The 19,816-nt window shown below is 56.2% G+C and overlaps 8 protein-coding genes across 8 annotated transcripts; 5 read left to right on the forward strand and 3 right to left on the reverse strand.

Moving 5' to 3' along the window:
• Window positions 1–333: 333 nt before the first annotated feature.
• PG985_002985 (uncharacterized protein) lies at window positions 334–1,731 on the forward strand (the record flags this gene model as incomplete). Its single annotated transcript, XM_066822754.1, has 4 exons — window positions 334–512; window positions 657–855; window positions 1,012–1,352; window positions 1,494–1,731. The coding sequence occupies 4 exons, from the start codon at window positions 334–336 to the stop codon at window positions 1,729–1,731; spliced, it is 957 nt and encodes a 318-aa protein (XP_066690186.1).
• Window positions 1,732–3,546: 1,815 nt separating this feature from the next.
• On the forward strand, window positions 3,547–5,499 carry PG985_002986 (uncharacterized protein; the record flags this gene model as incomplete). The annotated part of the gene is made up of 3 exons (XM_066822755.1): window positions 3,547–3,949; window positions 4,034–5,218; window positions 5,309–5,499. 3 exons carry the CDS (start codon window positions 3,547–3,549, stop codon window positions 5,497–5,499), a joined length of 1,779 nt encoding a protein of 592 aa, XP_066690187.1.
• Window positions 5,500–6,899: 1,400 nt separating this feature from the next.
• PG985_002987 (28 kDa heat- and acid-stable phosphoprotein) lies at window positions 6,900–7,784 on the forward strand (the record flags this gene model as incomplete). The annotated part of the gene is made up of 2 exons (XM_066822756.1): window positions 6,900–6,972; window positions 7,054–7,784. The coding sequence occupies 2 exons, from the start codon at window positions 6,900–6,902 to the stop codon at window positions 7,782–7,784; spliced, it is 804 nt and encodes a 267-aa protein (XP_066690188.1).
• Window positions 7,785–8,092: 308 nt separating this feature from the next.
• PG985_002988 (uncharacterized protein) lies at window positions 8,093–9,169 on the reverse strand (the record flags this gene model as incomplete). Its single annotated transcript, XM_066822757.1, has 1 exon — window positions 8,093–9,169. The coding sequence occupies one exon, from the start codon at window positions 9,167–9,169 to the stop codon at window positions 8,093–8,095; it is 1,077 nt and encodes a 358-aa protein (XP_066690189.1).
• Window positions 9,170–9,597: 428 nt separating this feature from the next.
• Window positions 9,598–13,136, forward strand: PG985_002989 (translation initiation factor IF-2; the record flags this gene model as incomplete). The annotated part of the gene is made up of 2 exons (XM_066822758.1): window positions 9,598–9,624; window positions 9,690–13,136. 2 exons carry the CDS (start codon window positions 9,598–9,600, stop codon window positions 13,134–13,136), a joined length of 3,474 nt encoding a protein of 1,157 aa, XP_066690190.1.
• Window positions 13,137–14,099: 963 nt separating this feature from the next.
• On the reverse strand, window positions 14,100–16,243 carry PG985_002990 (uncharacterized protein; the record flags this gene model as incomplete). Its single annotated transcript, XM_066822759.1, is given in 4 exon segments — window positions 14,100–14,306; window positions 14,374–14,662; window positions 14,676–15,643; window positions 15,698–16,243. 4 exon segments carry the CDS (start codon window positions 16,241–16,243, stop codon window positions 14,100–14,102), a joined length of 2,010 nt encoding a protein of 669 aa, XP_066690191.1.
• A 728-nt stretch (window positions 16,244–16,971) lies between these two features.
• On the forward strand, window positions 16,972–18,207 carry PG985_002991 (uncharacterized protein; the record flags this gene model as incomplete). The annotated part of the gene is made up of 1 exon (XM_066822760.1): window positions 16,972–18,207. The coding sequence occupies one exon, from the start codon at window positions 16,972–16,974 to the stop codon at window positions 18,205–18,207; it is 1,236 nt and encodes a 411-aa protein (XP_066690192.1).
• Window positions 18,208–18,769: 562 nt separating this feature from the next.
• Window positions 18,770–19,708, reverse strand: PG985_002992 (uncharacterized protein; the record flags this gene model as incomplete). The annotated part of the gene is made up of 1 exon (XM_066822761.1): window positions 18,770–19,708. One exon carries the CDS (start codon window positions 19,706–19,708, stop codon window positions 18,770–18,772), a length of 939 nt encoding a protein of 312 aa, XP_066690193.1.
• Between the last annotated feature and the right edge of the window lie 108 nt (window positions 19,709–19,816).

Raw genomic sequence — 19,816 nt, forward strand, 5'->3', positions numbered from 1 at the left:
CGTCGGCTCAAACGGCAGTAAAGCCACGGGATGCTCAGATAGTACATGGGGCAGGGGATAGCCGAAGCAAGCCCCTATATATGGGTGCGTGCTTTCTTCAAGGAATCGTACGAAAAAAAAAGTCCTTAGATGGACAAGATACACGCGGGCTGTAGTATTCTTCCTGTTTCCGATTTATACCAACTCAACCTCGCAGAGATCAGAGACACATAAAGGGCCGAAATATTGTTTCTAATCTGTTTTCCTTTTTCTCATGAGCCCCTTGGCTACCGCTACAGCTTCCACAACGATTTCCCCTCCTTTTTGAACACTTGCTCTGTCATCTTTATCACCATGTCTCTCGTCAAGGTTATTCTCTCGCTCGGCCTTACTGCGGCTACGGCGAATGCAGCCTCCGGCAAAGTTGACATCTGGGCTCGGCTCAGCAAGCCTGCCGTCCGTAAAGACTTCACTGGTTTCGAGCCATTACTAACGACAAACCTCCCGGAGACACAGCACAACATATCCGTATGGTAAGAAATAAGTGTTATCTATCTCGGTTGCTATGGCTTGCCCCGGTCCCAGATATTGCCCCTTGGTCTGACTAGAGTGGAGAATACTATCTGTTTACGGCTCTTTGCGCGCATACATACTGACCACAATTCGATATAATGCAGGGCGAGCGGCTGGATCCCCTCGGACTGCAACGGTTACGCCAGCAGTCACAACGTCAGCGCTGCCGACTTCATCATCTACCAGGTCCAGTATACCGACTGCAGTGACCCCTGGATCATGTGCTACCACAAGGACTCGGAGACATCCATCGAGAGCATTACCAAACAGTTTGGAAGGATTCCAATCCAGATGAGGGAATGGGTAAGTTATAGCATCGCACGTTGACCAGACACCCCAGCCCGTCCTCCTTCGGGGGATCAATGCACCAAGGATTTGTTTTTGCTTGGACTGCTCAGACAGCTGCTTGAGGTCTTCATGATCAATTTCCTGCGGCTAGCTCACGGTCCGCCCCCCTAGGTCAAGCACGTGGTCACGATCCCCGACAAGATGGGCTGGGCGTACGAGGACAAGGGCAACACCGTCTACATGCGGCCGAGCGACGCGATGCAGACGACCATGATCCACGAGACGGGCCACGCGGTGGACCTCAACGGCGGCTACGGCGGGTCCGTCCTGTCGGGCAGCGCCGTCTGGGCCGACAACTACGCCCAGGACACGCACGTGCCCGACGACTACTCCGCCACCGACACCGTCGAGGACATTGCCCAGAGCACCGCCGTCGCCGTCCTCAACGAGAACGTGCAGGGGCCCTACGGGGGGTTCGCCACCATCGAGCCCAACTGGCCTGCTGTTTTCCAGTAAGTCGCCGGCCCTGCTGTGTCTTGTCATCAATGTTCCTCCCCTCCCGAGTTTTGGTCGTTTTCACATTCAGAGCCATGACCATCAGTAGAATAAGAGAGATACACCGCTAATGATTGTTTGCTACTCCTCGCGCACAGCCAGTACGCCACCATCATCACCCAAGCGCGCAATGCGGGGCGGGGGAACTCTATGCTGGTGCCGGGCGAGAACGTGGCGTGCGCCCACCGGATTCCCAACAGCGAGCCCGTGGCCATCAACACGCTCACTCGGGTCTTCAGGGCCTCCCGCCCTGACGTGAGCCTGAGCAAACACGTCAAGGCCATCCGAGTCCTGAACGAGCACCTCGGGCCTACGAATTGCACGATCCATTGGTAGGCCGACAACTTTGCTTTAGGCAAGGGGGCTGCGGAGGAACAGGAAAGCTTACACGTAGAAATCATGCCTAGGCTGTCCGTTAGTTGGGATTAGAGATGGTGGCGTCCCGAGCCTCTCAAAGCTCTTCTTGGCTAGAGCATGTGAGCAATAAACTGGGTGGCAAGTTCAAATAACGGTCAATGCTTTTAGATACATTCTGGGCTTTTTTGTACACTGTGTACGAGAGTATTAGACATATTATACTCCAGGCATATACGAGATAGGCGCCGGTGCTTTAGTGAGTGAAACTCGTTAGATGGTGCGTCCTCGGTGGATTAAGAATAGCCAGTCCGGTTTCATTTTAGTTATTTCGTATGCAGGCCTTGATTCTAGTGATGAAATATTAGAAAGCCAGGCCACAGTCATAGCTGCAGGTGGCTCTATCCGATGTGGAAACGAGAAGTTTGCTTCGAGACGGACTTTCGCCAACTAGATCCCTTGCTTCCCGAAGTGCTTTATAGTCTTGACTATATTCCTGGGGACACACTTAGACTTACTCGTTCCTGAGCCTACAGGGGCATTGGACTAGTAATAAACGTGAGCTAACTTATAATTATCTTTGATCTCATCGGTGGGCAGAAGAACCGATACAAACCAAAGATACTCCGACACACCGGGCCGACAACATTACCCGGCTGGGGGCGGCTTGATCAGGGATGGTAGTCCTTGCATCCAGATATGCACCTATGGCGCCAAAAAGCAAATACCGGCCACCGAATACGAGCCGTATCTGTGGGTGAAATAGAGGCAAGGCTGGCCACCTTTCGAGCAAACTTATACAGGGCTGCATATCTGCAACTTGTCACATCATGTCGTATCATTGCCCCCTGCAAAGGCAAAGGTACAAATGCATGTCTCTTTTCCCGAACAGCATATCGCGCCCTTCCATCATCTGACAATCCCGACTTTCGCAACAAGCATGCGGGAGGGAGGCACAGACCGGTGTGAAGGCCACCCCGCTCCATGCATGCATATATTGATGGATTCTCCAGGCACGGTACCAGTTCCCGCCCGATCTGGTAACCCCATCTCCTATCTCCACTGGTCGGGCTCTTCCCGCTGACCAACCCCACCCCAACTACGGATCCCGCGAGCGAGAGGCGGCTAGTAAACGTAGCAGACACGTAGTAAAATGCTTGATCGAGGCATTTTTCTCCGAGCGGAAAGAAGACGGATCGACATCGTCGTAGTCTGATTGGCTGTCCGATCCCAGGGTCCCGCTCCTCTGCGCAGAAGGGCGGCAAGGCGTGCGACTGGTTCAGTTGAAGCAGTGGCCTAGATCCCGTACGGCCACGGGTTCAATGGCCCGCTCCGTAAGATCCGGTGGGCTTATCGGGAATTAACAAGGGAACATAATCTCACCGACTCTCAGCCAACAGAATTGTCGGGAACCAACTTCATGCCTTGTCCCAATTCGGCTCAAGATGACCAACGCGACGTTGAGATAGACAGAAGATGTGAGATACATGACGGACTATCTGCCTAAAGAGGTATTGGATGCAGCCAAGTGCTTGGGGTTGGAGGGGTGTCGGACCTCCACTATCAAGCCGACCCTTGCATTGGACTTGCGGCGGTAAAGTCATCGAGAGACGAAGGATGTAGAGGGTGTGATGGTACATTACCTCGCAGCCGTATTTATGGCCTCATCGGCTCCATCTATTAGTAGGGTTTACGCCGTGGTCCTCCTTGGGTCGAAGCCCTTTCTCCTCCAAAAAGAAAATTGAATAGACAACACGAACTGCTCGTGATACTCCGGGGATACTGACCGACGCAACCATGTCGACTGTGATGCTGCTGAACCTAGCAGGAGCATCAGCCGCGGGCATTGCGTTTCACCACCTCTATGCACGACGTGTCGAGGTCGACTTCATCATATTACCTCTGTTGGTCACCTTCGGGGCCGCATACTCCTTGGCTCTGTACGTTGGCGTCTCGCGGCTGCATTTGCCGACTAGCACATCTCTATACTACCTCTCCGCGTTCGCGGGGACTTTCGCCTTGAGTACTGCCGGCTCCATTCTGCTGTACCGTGCCCACTTCCACCGCCTGAACCACATCCCTGGACCGTACCTTGCGCGGCTCAGCACCTTCTGGACGGCCCGCACGGCCGCTGGAGACTACCGGTTCCACGTCAAGCTGCAAGAGCTCCACGCCAAGTACGGCGATGTCGTGAGGATAGGTGAGCACGCTCTTTGATAGCCCTTAAAGCCATGTAAGTCTTCACCCATACACAGACACATTGATTGATGATCACGAACTGCAGGCCCCCGCCTCGTCTCCGTCGCCCGAGCCGACGCCCTGCTCCAGACGTCGGCGCTGGGCAAGTCCACCTTCTGGGCGCACGCCGAGACCGATAACCGCAAGAAGAGCTTCGCCATGTCGCGCGACCCGGAGGACCACCGGGTCCGACGGCGGCCCTGGGAGGTCGCCTTCAGCCCCAAGCACCTATCTAAGCACGACGCGGCGGTGCAGGAAGCCATCGGGCTTTTCATCGACGGCCTCATCACCCCCGACAGCGACCGCGCCGGGACGGCTCGCGTGGTGGATATCACAAACGCCGTCTCGCGGCTCACCTTTGACGTCACGGGCATTGTTGGGTTCGGGCGCAGCTTCGGCGCCACGACCCGCGAGGGTGACAGGCCGCACCCGGCGCTGATGAACTTGCGCAAGGCACACGCGGTCCTGGGGTCGCTGCGCTTCGTGCCCTGGCTCTTGAGCCTGTTGCTCAAAATACCCGGGGCCGGTGGCAACTTCGCCCCGTTTCTGAAGCTCTGCGAAGATGTGATGAACGAGCACCGAGCAGAGAGAAAAGAGAAACACATAACATTCGCGAAGGAGGCGTCTGTCGAGGAGGAAGAAGCCAACCTTGACGAAGAGACACGTGGTCAAGAAGAGGGCGGAGACCCCAAGCCCGTCATAGCCTTCGTGCTGGACGCGCTCGAACGAGGGGACCCCAGCGCCGCGCCCACCCCCGAGGCCCTAGCCGACGAGAGTCGGTCCATGATCGCGGCGGGCGCGGACACGACGCAGAGCGCGATGACCAACATGCTCGGGTTCGTGGCGGCGCGCGGCGACGTCCAGACGCGGTTGCGGGAGCTTTTGGACGCGACATTCCCCCATGGGCCGGCGTCATTCACCTACGCAGGGCTTCTGGCGGCGCCCGAGACGCTGGGTTGGATCGACGCCATCATCAACGAGACGTTGCGGATCCAGCCATCGGCGCCGAGCGCCAACCCTAGGGTGACACCAGCGCAGGGCCTGGAGATCAGCGAAAGCGAGTTTGGACCGCGGCTCTGGATTCCCGGCGACGTCGAGATCTTGCAGCCGCCGTACGTGATTCAACGAGACCAGCGATGGTTTGAGCGGCCGGACGAGTTTCTGCCCGAGAGGTGGCTGGCTGGTTCGGAGATCAAATGCGACAGGACCGCGTTTTTTCCCTTCCATCTAGGTAAGAACACACATCTGGCGCGAAATGTTGCAAGTGCTTCTTCACATTCTGAAATCTGAAACTGACGATATTTGAATTGGAAAATGACAGGCAAACATGCGTGCATCGGAAAGCCCATGGCCATGGAGGAGTTGCGCAGCGTGCTTGCGCGGCTGGCACTTCAATTCGACATGGGTCTGGCGTCAGGTCAGGACTGGGAGGAACACCAGGAGAAAATCATGGACCATTTCACCATGTCGCTACCGGAGCTGTATCTCACGTTCAGGGAGAGACGAGCATGAAATCAGGCAACGCATGCAGGAAATTTATGGTTGCGTGGCGAGTGGTCTGTTTTGGTGCAGACTTTCTTCAGGAACAGACAACACAGTAGCAGGCCTACTGCAAATACGCGGTTCATTTTCGCGGAGCAGTCAACACTGAGGACTAAGTTGTAGGCGGCCCTTCAGATCAAGCCATTCATGTCTCTACTCAGAGGCGGGCATAATTCGAATCAGGGTGCATTCGCCATTTTTTTCAATCAAAATCACAGGGAGGTTGCAAGAATGTATCGATCGAAAAAATTTCTCCGGCATCCACTGGCGGCCGGAGCCGCGGGCAGAGCAGAGGGTAAGTAATCGAAACTGTTTCGTCTATCCTCCCATTTCCCCTCCAACATGCCATTGTAGAAAGACGTAAGCCAGAGTGAATAGGGAGGAAGTGTAAGTTTTATGTGAGGAGAGAAAGGGAAGAAAATTTCCAAAGCCCAGAATTCCTGCGCAAACATTTGACCTGTCTGGAAGGCGGGTCCCAAGCCCGGAAGAGGGTTGTTCCGGCGGGACTCGATTTTGAGGTTGGGATGTAGCTGCGCGGGCGGGTACTTACGGACCCAAATCCGAGTGTGGCAGTACCGTCTGGACGGACCTAAGTAAGGTAGGCAGTTCATGGCTAACCACTATCAAAGTCATCACGCTGTTTGACAAAGGCGTTTTGATTCCCATGGTTGTCAAACAACTTGATCGTAACCAACTTAAGGGTCAATTGAAGCTCTTGATTATACACTTACCTGAGATACCTTATCGAATTTGAGGGACGAAATAAGCCTTGCCCTTCCCCTGTATGTAAAACTAGAAGACAGGGCAACAACACCACTGTTAAAATACCAAAGGAAGCCAACAAACATGGGCAAAAGACAGCCAAACAGGGGAACGGAGATAACAAAAATGTCATGTTGACAATAGGATAGACTGCAAACCCCTTGCCATTAGGATCATCTGCATACATCTATTCAATGCTCTTTGGACTTGCACAACTGGCTATGAATGAGTCACCTTGGCCAGCCACCCAATCACGACACTACTAAAAGCAATTGTGCCCCGCCATACTACTAAGTTGGGCCCTGTCCAGTACTGTTTGTCTCTTTGGTAATCAGGTCTTGTGCCTTCATTACGTCGCTTTCTCAGGTCGAGCGAAAGGATCTGCATCAATCGGAGACAAGGTTCTTGTTTGCAATTAACAGTACAAAAGGCAACCAAATATCGCCTTTTGACCATTTTGGCTCGTCAGTGGTATCCAATCGACCTCGACTCGACTGCTTTGGCTTACTTTCGACCGCCAAATAACCCCACCATCCCACTACTGATAACCCCTCCTTACGACATACAATTCCTTCCGAACAACACCACAATCAACAGCATCATCAATCATGTCTGGACGCGGCGGACCCGGTGGAAACTCTAGGGGGCGAGGTGGCAAGTTCAAGAAGTTCACGCGAGGAGGTAAGTAAAACTGGTCTCCCCAATCCTCTCAATCTTTTCCTTCTAGTTTGTTCGCGCTTGCTAACCACACACGTACGTTAGGCGGCAAGCACTTTTCCCGTGACCTGAAGCCCCTCGACGCCGATGGCAACGAAATCGGCATGTGGGGTGATGGCGAGCCCAACAAGGATGAGTCCTCCTCCGAAGAGGAGTCATCCGAAGAAGAGTCCTCGGACGAGGACGACGCCGGCCCCTCGAGCAAGACGCCCGCCGCCGAGCTGACCCGTGAGGAGCGCCGGAAGCAAAAGGCCGACCAGAAGGCGGCCGCCATCGCCAAGAAGAAGAAGGTCGTGCAGGTGGGCGACATGCCGAGCGACGATTCCGAAGAGTCGTCGGACGACGACTCGGCCCCGATGCCCGCGAACCCCAACCACTCCAAGGCCTCGCGCAACATGGCCAAGACGCCGCGCACCAAGGAGGAGGACGAGGACGTCGCCAGCGCCACCAAGGGCATGAAGAAGCTGTCGACCAAGTCGGGCGCCCCCGCCGCGGGCGTGCCCATGAGCCGCCGCGAGCGCGAGTCCATGGAGGCCGCGGCCGCCAAGGAGCGCTACCGCAAGCTGCACGAGGCTGGCAAGACGGACGAGGCCAAGGCCGACATGGCGCGCCTCGCCCTCATCCGCGAGAAGCGCGCCGCCGAGGCCGCCCGCAAGCAGGCCGAGAAGGAGGAGCGCGACGAGCAGGAGTCGGCCCGCCGCAAGGAGATCGAGGCCAAGGAGGCCAAGAAGCGCGAGGCGGCGCTGGGCAAGCCGGCCAAGAAGAGCAAGAAATAAACGGACGGGCTTCTCGAATAGATTATCAGAAACGAAGGAAGGGAATGCAATCTCTCGCTATGAACACTATGGGCATAACAAAATACTCAAATATTCATCTACTGAACCAGTTGTGATAAACAAGCGTAGTTCCATCGAACGTCGTGCATGCCCATCAAAAGTTAGGTAAACGCAGTCACGGCTCTATAAGTTGTATTCATGGGGCGCAAGGCTTTTGCGACCAATTGCTCTTCAAAATGCTACAGTGATAGGGTATATAGAACCGAAGCGTCAAAACATATGCAAGGAGTATTGAGCGTATCCCAATCTTACATGCCTGCGATTCCATCTGTGCCAACACTCTCTTTCCAGACCACGTCGAAATCGATGCCTTCCTTGTTGAAAAGCTCCCGGACCTCCTGCGCCACAATCTCCTGCCTTTCGGGCGTGAAACCGCCCGGTTTCGTGACTTCGAACTGCACGACCTCGATCCAGCGGTAGAAGAGATCCTCCTTGCCGACGGCGGTCAGGGCGTCGCGGAACAGGAAGATCTGCTTGCGGCGCGCCTCCTCCTCGGGCGCGATGGGCTTGGCGCCGTCGCTCAGGTCGATGGCCAGCCAGCCGAACTCCTCGGAGTGGACGAGGGCGAGGAGGCGGAAGTCGTCGAGCGTGGCCATCTTCTTGTCGAGCATGACGGTGGCGTCGACCATGACGCCCCAGTCGAGGTTCCAGGCCTTGTTCATCATGAGGTAGCCCGTCTTCTCGCGCAGGTAGTCCGGGGCCGAGGCCATGGCGACCTGGGCCAGCACCTGGTCGCGCCCCTTGTCGTTGAAGGCGACGTCGTGCTTGAGCGCGGCCGTGTCCCAGCGCCGGCTGCGGCGCACCACGACCTCGTCGTCGCGAAAGCCGACGTTCCAGCGCCAGTTGACGGGGTTGCCGTGGCGGCTGGCCAGGAAGAAGTCGACGGGCCAGGGCCAGACGAAGATGAAGAGGACCGTGTCGAGCAGGAAGTGGGCCGAGCGCCACGCGATGGCGGGCGCGACGACCTGCCAGAAGTCGTGGTCGGCGGCGATGATGGTGGTCTCGTTGGGGTACCCCAGGGTCGACGCCATCAGCTGCAGGTACCACTCGCCCATGGTGTACACGCGCCAGCAGAAGAGGCCGATGATGGCCAGGTTCATGGCGACGGGCACGGCGAAGATCTGCCGCTTGAACGCGGCGGGCTTGTCGTCCACGTGGATCAGATAGGCGTGCTTCTCCTCCAGCGTCTCGAGCAGCGGCTTGAGCACCTCGGGCGGGCTCTGCAGCGGCACCGGGGGCTTGCCCGAGGACAGCTTGCTGCGTTTCTTGGTGGATGACAAACTGCCAGCCGCGGCCGACTTGGCCGGCTTTCTTTGCTTGGCCATTACGCCCAATGGGTAATCGGGATGCTATTTCACTCTTCCTCAGTCGTGATAAAGTTTCGAGGAAAAGAAAGACGGGTTGTTGTTGGGTGTCACGGGAGTTATCAGAGTTGAGGCTGATAGGGGTCGGGTCCAAGGACAGCCAGGCTTTAAAGACGTGGCTTGGAGCTTAGGTCCGGAGCTTGGTAATACTTTTTGGTTGAGCTGGCAGGGGTTTGTTGGTCGGGTTTTTGAATTTACAAGGGACGGACCAGGGCCAGGGGTGGCGACGTCAATTGGATGAAGTCAAGGTCCACTTAATTTTCGGCAGCCAGTTCGATTTGCATCTTCAATTGAAGAAAGATCGCCGACCTTGAAGCAACCCGTGCAAAAGCAGCTTTCTTTTCTGTGTTGTTTCAAATGGGAGGTTACCACAGCTGTAGTAAACCGTCATGATGCTTCGCCGAAGGGTACCAGTGGTAAGTCGAGTCACCAATTCACCGCAAGCATTATCCTGTGGTGTATACTGATTTGTTCAATTTAGCAGCGCAACCCGTCGATTTGCGCCTTCTGTCAGCACCGACTTGCGCTGCGACCAGCACGACCCCAATTCCAGCAGAGGTTCTTGTCTACGACCAACGCCCTTCGAGACGACGGAAACGACTCTAAACAAGATGGTCCTGCGAACCAGTCCTCCCAATGGGGCTCTTCCGCAATACCGGGAGCCGGCGGAGGCTGGGGCTCGTCACCTACGTTCGCCAGCTCCAAACCGGCCACAGAGAGCTCTCTCCTCCCACATGAGTTAGCAGCCCGCCGCCGGCTACAAGAACAAATGAAGGCAAAAGAAGAGGCGGCCAAGCAGCCGGTCGAGACGAAAGCCCCGCGCATGGTATTCAATCCTCCAAGGCAGCTCCGAAACCGCCAGTTCATCGAGGCCGAGCGGGCCGAGATGGAGACGAACCGATTCTTGGGCAAGATTCCTCCTCCACCACCCGGAAAGCCGGCCAGGCCAGAACCCAAAACCCCGGATAAGCCTCCGTCAGATGTCCCGAAGAAGGACTGGACAGCCCCGTTGGGAATACAGCTTGGACCAAGGGCATCAAGACCAACCAGGATCAGACGCCAGTTTGATAGCGATAAGGAGCTGCCAGATACTCAAAGGTTTACTGCAAGGACAGGCTCTGGCCCATTAGCAATCAATCGGCCGCTCCCAAAGGACCTACATCAACCCGATTCGCCTGGTGCGGGACCGGGCAGCACTGTTCAAGATTCGGAGACTCGAGAGACCCCACCACGTCCACTTATAAGGGAGGTGTCATTCCGCTCCAGAAACGCAAAAGAAGAGGAATCTGATACTGCGCTCGACAATGATAACGCATTCTATTCCCGGGATTCATGGAAGACTTCAATGGCAATGTCAACTGGGAAGCCAAAGATCGACCCCGCCATTGACGACGAGCTCATTACCTCCCACCGGCACTTTGACGGGCTGTTCGAAGAGTCTGCCGAGAAGTCGAAGGACGAACCAAAAGAACCCGAGATTCCCAGCACGTGGGGATCTTTGGCCCGGAAACAGGCAACGGATAAGTCCAGCAAGGAGGATTTCTGGGCCAAAATGGAGACATTCAGCCGTCCTGCTCAACCCTCGCAGCCGTTTTCCCAACCCGCAGCCAAGCCAAGTGGGAACTCGTTTGAGAAGGCGGTTGATAATGCATTCTACAAGTCATCGGATTCTTCGCCTCCACAGGGCCAGAAACAAAACAACGATGGATGGCCTGCATATGAGAATGACACTATGCGGAACCCAGACTTCGATAGGCGGTCTCCTAGATCGACGTCCGAGCCAACGACAAGGCAGTCGCCAGGTGACGTGACGAACGGCTCTGGCGATGGACGCCGCAAAGCCCGGGGCAAAAGTGAGCGGGATGCCGAGCCAGTGTTTGAAGAAAGGCAACAGGCCCCTAGATGGAACGACCATGGTCGCGGCGGCGGCAAGCAGCGTGGTGGACGTGGCGGCGGTGGTGGGCGGAACACACGATGGGAAGATGAGATGAACGATGAGGATACCCACGCCGCGTACGAGGAGCAACTAGCGAAGCAAAGAGAGAAAGCGGAGCGAAGGGCCCGGAAAGAAGCTGAGCGCACAGGGCCTATTCCCATCATCCTGCCCGAGCTGATCAGCATCTCGAACCTGGCTTCGGCCTTGAAGGTCGAGAAAGAGCTGTTCCTTGAGCAATTGGCCGAGTTGGGTTTCGAGGGCGTCAACCTGGACAGTATCATGGCAGGCGACACCGCAGGACTGGTGGCCCAGGAATACGGCTACGAACCCACCATCGTATCTGATAGCCAGGACCTCAAGGCCCGGCCTCCACCCGCAGACCCCAGCATCCTACCCCCTCGCCCACCTGTTGTCACCATCATGGGCCACGTTGACCACGGAAAGACCACACTGCTCGACTACCTCCGAAAGGCGTCAGTCGCGCTTCAGGAGCATGGAGGAATCACCCAACACATCGGTGCCTTCTCTGTGAACCTTACAGATGGAAAGAACATCACGTTCCTGGACACTCCTGGTCACGCGGCGTTCCTGACAATGCGACAGCGAGGTGCCAATGTCACGGATATCGTGGTTCTGGTGGTGGCCGCTGACGACAGTGTTAAACCGCAGACCATCGAAGCCATCAAACATGCCAGGGCATCCAAAGTACCCATCATTGTCGCCATCAATAAGATCGACAAGGAAGGAGCACGCATCGACCACGTCAAGGCTGATCTGGCCACCAATGGTGTTGAGATTGAAGACTACGGCGGCGATGTTCAGGTCGTTTGCGTCTCAGGCAAGACGGGCCAAGGCATGACCGACCTCGAGGAGAACATCTTGGCCCTGTCCGAGATGCTCGATATGCGCGCCGAAACTGATGGCCCCGCCGAGGGTTGGATTTTGGAGAGCAGTCTGAAGCCGATCGGTCGAGCAGCTACTGTTCTCGTCAAGCGTGGCACAATGCGTCCGGGTGACTACATTGCCGCTGGCACGACATGGGCCAAGATTCGCCACCTCCGTAACGAGGCTGGCGATGACATTACGGAGGCACCGCCCGGCACGCCTGTTGAGATTCTCGGCTGGCGCGACTTGCCTTCTGCCGGCGACGAGGTGATCCAGGCGCCCGACGAGGGACGTGCGAAGGCGGCGGTGGAGTACCGCGACGGCCTGCGCTCCCGCGAGAAGGACGCCAAGGCGCACGAGCAGATCGTCGAGCAACGCCGACTCCTACAAGAGCAGCGCGCCCTCGAGGAGGACAGCGAGAACGACCGCCGCGAGTATGGCACCTGGGGCACCATGGAGACGCCCCCCGTTGAGGGCGGCGCCAAGAATGTCAACTTTGTGGTCAAGGGCGATGTTCACGGCTCGGTCGAGGCCGTCTGCGCCAGCATCCTCGAGATCGGGTCCAACGAGGTGCGTCCCCGCATCCTACGCTCGGCGCCGGGACACATCGTCGAGAGCGATGTCGAGCACGCGGCGGCGTCGCGCTCGACTCTCGTCAACTTCAACTTGCCCATCGCGGGTCACATCAAGGCCCTGGCCGAGGCCAACGGGGTGCCTATCCTCGACCACACCGTCATCTATCACTTGCACGACGACGTCAAGGACGCCCTCTCGGCCCACCTATCCCCCGACATCTCGACCAAGGTCCTGGGCGAGGCCGAGGTCCTCCAGGTCTTCCCCATCAACGTCAAGGGCCGCAAGTTCAAGAACATTGCGGGCTGCCGTATCCGCAACGGCGCGGTGGCCAAGGCGAACCGCTTCCGCGTCGTGCGCGGCGGAGAGACGATGCACGATGGCGAGCTCGAGTCCCTCATGCACGGCAAGAAGAGCATCATGGAGGCCAAGAAGGGCGGCGAGTGCGGCCTCGGCTTCGAGGAGTTCCAGGAGTTCGAGGTCGGTGATGTGATTCAGGCGTACGAGGAGGTCCAGACTAAGAGGACTCTCTAAGATGGTTGCGGTATCTCCCATGCGTTTGTTGTGGGTGCCATCGATCAATCGCGATGCAGAACCTATTCTCTATTTCCCCTCGTCTGACCAGCGAAAATAGCTGCTGCATGTAAGATATGGTTGGGTGGTCAGTTGTGCTGCTCTGGGGATCTCCTCTTGGTGTCAGGCGATCGCATTGGCTGATCACCGCGTTATCAAAGTGCTGGCCGGGCGCTGATACCAAGAGACGTCTTACACCCACCGGTGTGGATGTCTCGTCAACATTCCAGGGTCCTACTACTCACTCTTGTTGGCACTCATCATGCCAAGGAACCTTATCGCCCAGCAGAAGTGATGGAGATGAGATTCACATTCTGTACAGTGGAACAGGGGGCCGACACGAGGCTCTTCCGCGGTCGGAATTCCGATCTTGGAGATGTGGGAGACATATATGTATAACATAGAGAGCGAACCTCTTGTACAAAACCTATCTAGTGTATAGATACTGCGAAGAGGTAAATATAGAAATGGAGATGGGATTCTGGGCCTGTCTTCAATATGCAGTCAGCATTACTGCGGAAGAAGACAAGAACACCCAGTCTGAACTTTGTATATATTTAGATGTAAATACAGCCAATTCCACTACACAACTTAGCAGCATTCGGTCCGCCTTCTGATGCCAAAATCTTTTTATCCAATATTTCCCCTGCACGAAGCCGCTCCTAGTGCCAGAAGCGGCAAGTCACTACCGACATAGAATGATAACTTTAACAATGTTCTGTTTTCCATACAGTTAGGAATAAGTCGCCTTGGTCTCTTCGTTTTCTCAGATACAGTCGAGTTCAGGGGTATTTCCCCACAATGAGTGGTGGGCCTCTCCCTTCTCTCTCACAAGCCACGGCATTTAACGGGTGGTTACAGCATCTGGTATGATTGATCTCGCCATATAAACTCCTCCATAACGACCATCGCCGCCATCATTCCTTACGCGATCCCGAATTCCGCCACGTCGCCCATCTCGTTTTTCGTCTCGGAACCCAGCTTGTAGCTCACGCGCCACCTCAACTTGATGGTCTCGACCTTCTTAGTCTTGTCCCCGGCGTGCCACACCTGCATGTTCTGCGTAACGCCATACTTCTGGTTGGGCTGCAGGTTGCGGCCAGTCTGGGGTTGAAGTTGGAGCTCGTAGCCCTGTGGGTTTCACGGTGGTCAGTAACCTGAATATTGATCAAGATGAAGTACGGTGCTGTGGACTTACCTTGGTAACGGCGAGCTGGAAGTGAAGCTCGCTGACGGGCTGGGCCGCGTTGCTCGAGAAGGCGAATGACAAGGCCAGCGCATTAGGTGATTGTACAGACCTCGCGGCCTTCATGTCGATTTGCACCTCGCCCGTCTTGACGACTGCCGCGTGGTCCTTGGGGAGCGAGGGGCACCTCCGGCGGTAGAGCTGAAGAGAAGGACCATTCGTCGTCCTCGTTTGTTGCCGCCGCGGGCGCAGGCGCGGGTGCCGGTGCAGCTGCCATTGCTTGGGGCTGTGGCGTAGCGGGCTTTGACCCAAACATAGGGGAAGTCAAAGCAGCGAAAGGGTCGGCGGCCGGCTTTTGCGCCGGTTGGCTGAAGGCGGAAAGGGCCTGAGGTTGAGGGGTGTTGGACTGGGATCCTGCAGGGGGCGAGGTGAAACCAGAGAATTGGGTGTAAGAGGGAGGTGTAGGGGCGTTGACAGCACCGGTTGCGTTCGAGTTCTGGGTCATTGACGATAGTAAAGGCTGGCCGGGAATGTCTGTTTCAGGGGTTAGCAACGCTCCACCTACTTGGGGGCCATGGGACGACATACTGCTGTTGGCACCGAAACCTAATGAAATACCACCACCCTGTCCAAATGTGCTACTGCCACCGTCCAGAGACAAGCCCAACAAGTCATTCTCGACACCAGCGGCCTGTGAGCTGGACTCGCCGTTGTTGCCGGACCCATTGGTTCCAGAAGCGTCGGCGTCGAAGTCGATGAGAGACAGCTCGTTCGCTGCGGAGCTACTGGCCTGGCCTCCGCTGCTTTGCAACGATTGTATGGGCGCACCTTGCGCAATCGCATTGGCGCCTTCGATATCGCCTTTCTTCAGAAGCTTCCACCGCTCAACGGTTCGATGTATACTGTCGTTGATCTCGAGCAGTTTCGCGACGGCCTCGTGGTCGTCGGACTCCTCTTCACACATCTTTTGGATTTTCGGTTGGGCGCTGGACAGTGCCGACGCCAGTTCCTCGAAGACATCCCCCTCGGTCATCTTGTCGCCGGGCTGGAAAGCAGCCAGTCTTTCCTCCAGCAAACGTGCCTTGGCCTGAATCTTCCCAACATCCTCGGCAGCTTTCGCGCGGTAATCCGTCTTGCTCCTTGTGTCGTAACCAGCCATGATCTTCATAAGGCGATTGGCTTCTTGTAGGTCTTCGGGGTTGCCGCGGCGAATGAGTTCCTGGAGCTTGGCCGATTGGGCTTCGCGCTCTTCTTCCTCCATCTCCTCGGCCGATTTCAGGTTCTGTTACATATTAGGCATGGAAAATAAGTAAGATCAAACTCATGGGAAGCTTACGTCACTTGGGTTCAATACGGCCGCGTCGTCGCGCCGTACTTCAGGGAAAGAGTATCCCTTGTAGCTGAGGAGCCGGTGCATGTCTCTTATAAAGCCCAGATCTTCCTTGTAACGACTCGTCTCGCATATTGTGCTCCGCCATTCTTCAATGGCCTCGAGGATTTTAGTCTGGACTCTCGTCGGGCGAATGGGTGGTCGTTCGGGGAATCTCCTGACCAATTCGTTCAGGAACTCCTTGGTGGCGATTTGCAAGTGGAAAGGATAGCCGCAGTTTTTGACACAGATATCGAGAAGGTTGAGAGCAAGCAATGCGACATTGGTGTTGCGATGATTGATGTAGCCGACAATGGCGACGGAGGCTTCGCGTGGCGCACTCCCCTTTTTGCTGTTGATCAGATCGGCAATCTCGAGATTCAAAGCCAGATTAGGTTCGTAATTCTCCGGACTACAAGCACTCTGGATAAAGCGCTGGAGCTGCGAGGGTCTGGGGAAGCCCATCTCGTTCCAGCGGTCCCTGGCCGCTGCCCGAGCGGAGGCTGCCTCCATGCCTGCGGTTTGCGGCGACGACGATAGTGTTTGGCAGGTAGGAGTTTGGAAGGGTCGTGGATTGGTCGGACGCAAAGGTTGAATGATGTCAGACAAACGAGAGCCAAATCGAGTACGGACCGCTTTCGCAAGTATTAAGAAATGAAATACTGGACTGGGCTACGACGTGGTCACGCAGTTGGGAAAGCCATCAGTGACGTCTCGAAAAGCCACCTAGCCGCAGCTTCAATGAATGGCAGGTAGATTGATGGGATACGCAGAGCACAAGTGGGTAAACGTGTTGGTAGGCGGCAGCGCTACTGCTATCAGTCGAAATGAGGGACACTGTTGCTTGCTGCTGCTACTTGCACGTATTGATTGATTGACTGGAAAGTTGGGGACACCGAGCAGGCATCTAGTACTCTGTCCCCATTGGCAGCGCCTCAATTGACTCACAGCGGGGTGTGGCTTGAGCAGGGACAGGAGCTGAGGAGCTTGGATATTCTTCTGCCTGCGGCCATGGTCCAGAGCATTAGCGTCTGGGCGCTCGGCCAGTGGACTGGCACTGGCTGGCATAATCCCTTATCGATATCGATCAACAGCACCCCCACGTAAAGATCCAGATCTCCGGGCAGTCAAAGTGACGACAATGCTTCGAGAGGTCGTCGCCCAGACCTGTCGCTTCACATATCAGCACCTCGAAACTAGGCCCCATTGACTCCCTCGCTATTGAGTCGCCGTGTAAAGATATGGTTCGGCATAAGAAAGACAAGTTTAGCGGCCGCGGCGGCAAGTCGCATGGCCCTCCTCGCAACTCGCGACCCCGCGGCGGCGACGATTCTGACGACCCCACCAACGGCGGCCGCCCCCCATTCAAAGCCGCCTGCTGGGATCTCAACCACTGCGACCCGAAGCGATGTTCCGGAAAGAAGCTGATCAAGTTGGGGTTGATGCGCGACCTGCATGCTGGTCAGCGACATAACGGCGTCATCATCACGCCTAATGGAAAGCACACCATATCGCCAGCCGACAAGGAGCTGATGGACCAGTATGGCGCTGCGGTCGTCGAGTGCTCCTGGGCGCGAACGCAGGAAATCCAATGGAGCAAGTTTGGCGGAAAATGCGAGCGCCTGCTGCCTTACCTAGTCGCTGCCAACTCGGTCAACTACGGCAAGCCCTGGCGCCTCAACTGCGTCGAGGCCTTGGCCGCTGCCTTCTACATTTGCCGACACCCCGACTGGGCTGAGCAGATCCTGGCCCCTTTCAACTACGGCGAGTCTTTCCTCAAAATCAACTCGAAGTTGCTTAAGAAGTACGCTGCGTGCGAGGATGAGGCAGGCATCAAGAAGGCAGAGGCCGAGTGGATGGAGCGGTTGGAGCGGGAATATGCCGAGAACAGAGAGGACGAAGACGGCGACGACCTGTGGAAGGGCGGCAACCTTAACCACAGGGTAGAAGTGCCGTCGGATGATGACGACGAAGAAGAGGACAGCGACTCCGATGACGACGAAGACGGAGATAGCGACGAAGACAGCGTCGATGGCATATACCTAGGCAAAAAGAAGCAGCCACAGTCGCAATGGCCGAAACCCGGTCAAGCATCAGGTGGCCAAGACGAAGAGGACCGAGACCCGTTCGCTATATCAGACGATAGTGAAGATGACATGGAGGAGATACGGCGCCGGGTGCTGGCGTCCAAGACGTTCACGAACCCTGACAACAACGCCAGCCAAAAGAAGAAGCCCGAGACCGTACCTCGGCCGCAACAGCAGAAATTCCAGGTCGACCCCAACGCCGAGCCCGACTCTGACAACGGCGAGGACGAAGACGAGGACGGCGACGATGACTTCGACAACATCATCGATGCCACGCCCGTCACGGACAGGGTTGGTCTAGCGAAGCTGGAAAAGGAGCGCGCCCGGGCCAACGTCGTCACCAGCCGGTCTTTCGTAACGGGCGGCGCAGAAGCCCCCAAAAAGTGGTAGAAGCTGTCTAATTATACCAAAGCAATGCTCAAGATGGAAACGTACTGTGACTTCTCATTTACAACGGTTGATCTGTGTTCCCCTTTACCCCTTTTACAGGTCACATAATCACATGCAGGTCTCTGTTGCTTAATATGCAATCGCAGTGTAAACAGGTAGGTACATATATGTGGCAGCAACACCTCATCGTCACACGTTCCAGCCTGATTATTGCTTACCGGCTTGTCTGCCACCGATCCCGTATGTGGTCATCTACCTGTATGTTCCTCAGCTCAGTGATTTACCCCCTCAGCCAGTAAAATATGAGCATGACTCCGAGAGTGCCTCAGATCGTTACCCAACATGACTACTCTCGAGTGCGGGACCAATCAGCCTGAGTCTATTCCCCAAGTTGGGCGCTATCTGCTGACCGTATGTCACGCTGGATAAAGGATATGGTTCTTTTCGATTGAGAGAGGAGGAAGCGCATAAAGTATTCGAGGGTTTTTCAGTATTAGATGAACTCAGAACTCTCGTCACTGAATGGAAACCCGAACAGGAGCTGAAAAAGCTAGCAGCACTTCTATCCGACTTGGTGCTGTTCGGGTACAGCACGTCTGCCACTAGGTATCGGAGCAAGCAACTCATAGGTCTGCGACTGTCCACTCGTGCCTGCCTCAAATACGTGGTTGCTGTCGAGTTGCTGTCCTCCAGCGTCTCCCGTCTTTGGGTGGACTACCGAACCCCCTCCCGTCTCTTCCTGCCTCCCTTTTCGTCTCCGGCGCGATAAGATGAACCAGCCAACAACGCCCCCGAGGACCAATAAGCCGGCCAGAGCCGCACCGACCCCTATACCGGCCTTCGCCCCCGTATCCAACCCCGAACGAGCAGGGGCTTCGATCTGGCCCGTTGTCGGAGCTACCCCCACGGTCGATCGCGACGTTGCTGCTACATCGAGATCGCTCGCCTGCCATATCATCTGGATCATTGGGGCGAACAGCATGTGGGTGGTGTCACCGGACGCAGTTCGGATTTCGGCCGTAGTCCCCGGGTCCGCATACCCACTGCACCTTTCGACGGTATACACCCCCGACGTCACGAAGCGCTTGCATGTCTGTATCGCCTTGACGTCGGTGGTGCAAGTGTATTGGGAGGGACAGCACCCGACGGCCGTCTCGCCGCCCGTGGGCGGAAACTGGAACACGAAGCCGCTACTGTCACTCGCCGTCTTACTACAGGCGCGTACGTAGCCCACCGGGCACGAGAGACCCGGTGAGTATAGACCCCAACCGGACAGGCCCCCTGCCGATAGCACATTGGCTGTCGGGGCTCCATTCGTTGTCGGAGGCCAGCAGGAGGCTTGGTCCCACACCTTGTAGGTGGTCAATAGATGTCCACAGGTTTGTCCCATCCACGCGCGGCAGGTTGTATCGCCACAGGCACTGGCGATGGGCGTCGTGCATGTTGGATTGGGTATGAATACGGTGGTAAGAGGCCCGAGGATTGTAGGTTTGGCAGCCATGTTCGCCCACGTCTAGTTTCGGACCTGGATTTTGAATACTGAATCTCACTTGGTAGTTTTGCTGGGAAGTAGCTTTATGGCCCAATGGTTCCTACGGTCGGATGCTGT

The sequence above is a fragment of the Apiospora marii genome, assembly GCF_038362585.1.
Source record: "Apiospora marii strain CBS 49790 chromosome Unknown utg000002l_segment0_segment0, whole genome shotgun sequence".
Taxonomy (NCBI): Eukaryota; Fungi; Ascomycota; class Sordariomycetes; order Amphisphaeriales; family Apiosporaceae; genus Apiospora; species Apiospora marii.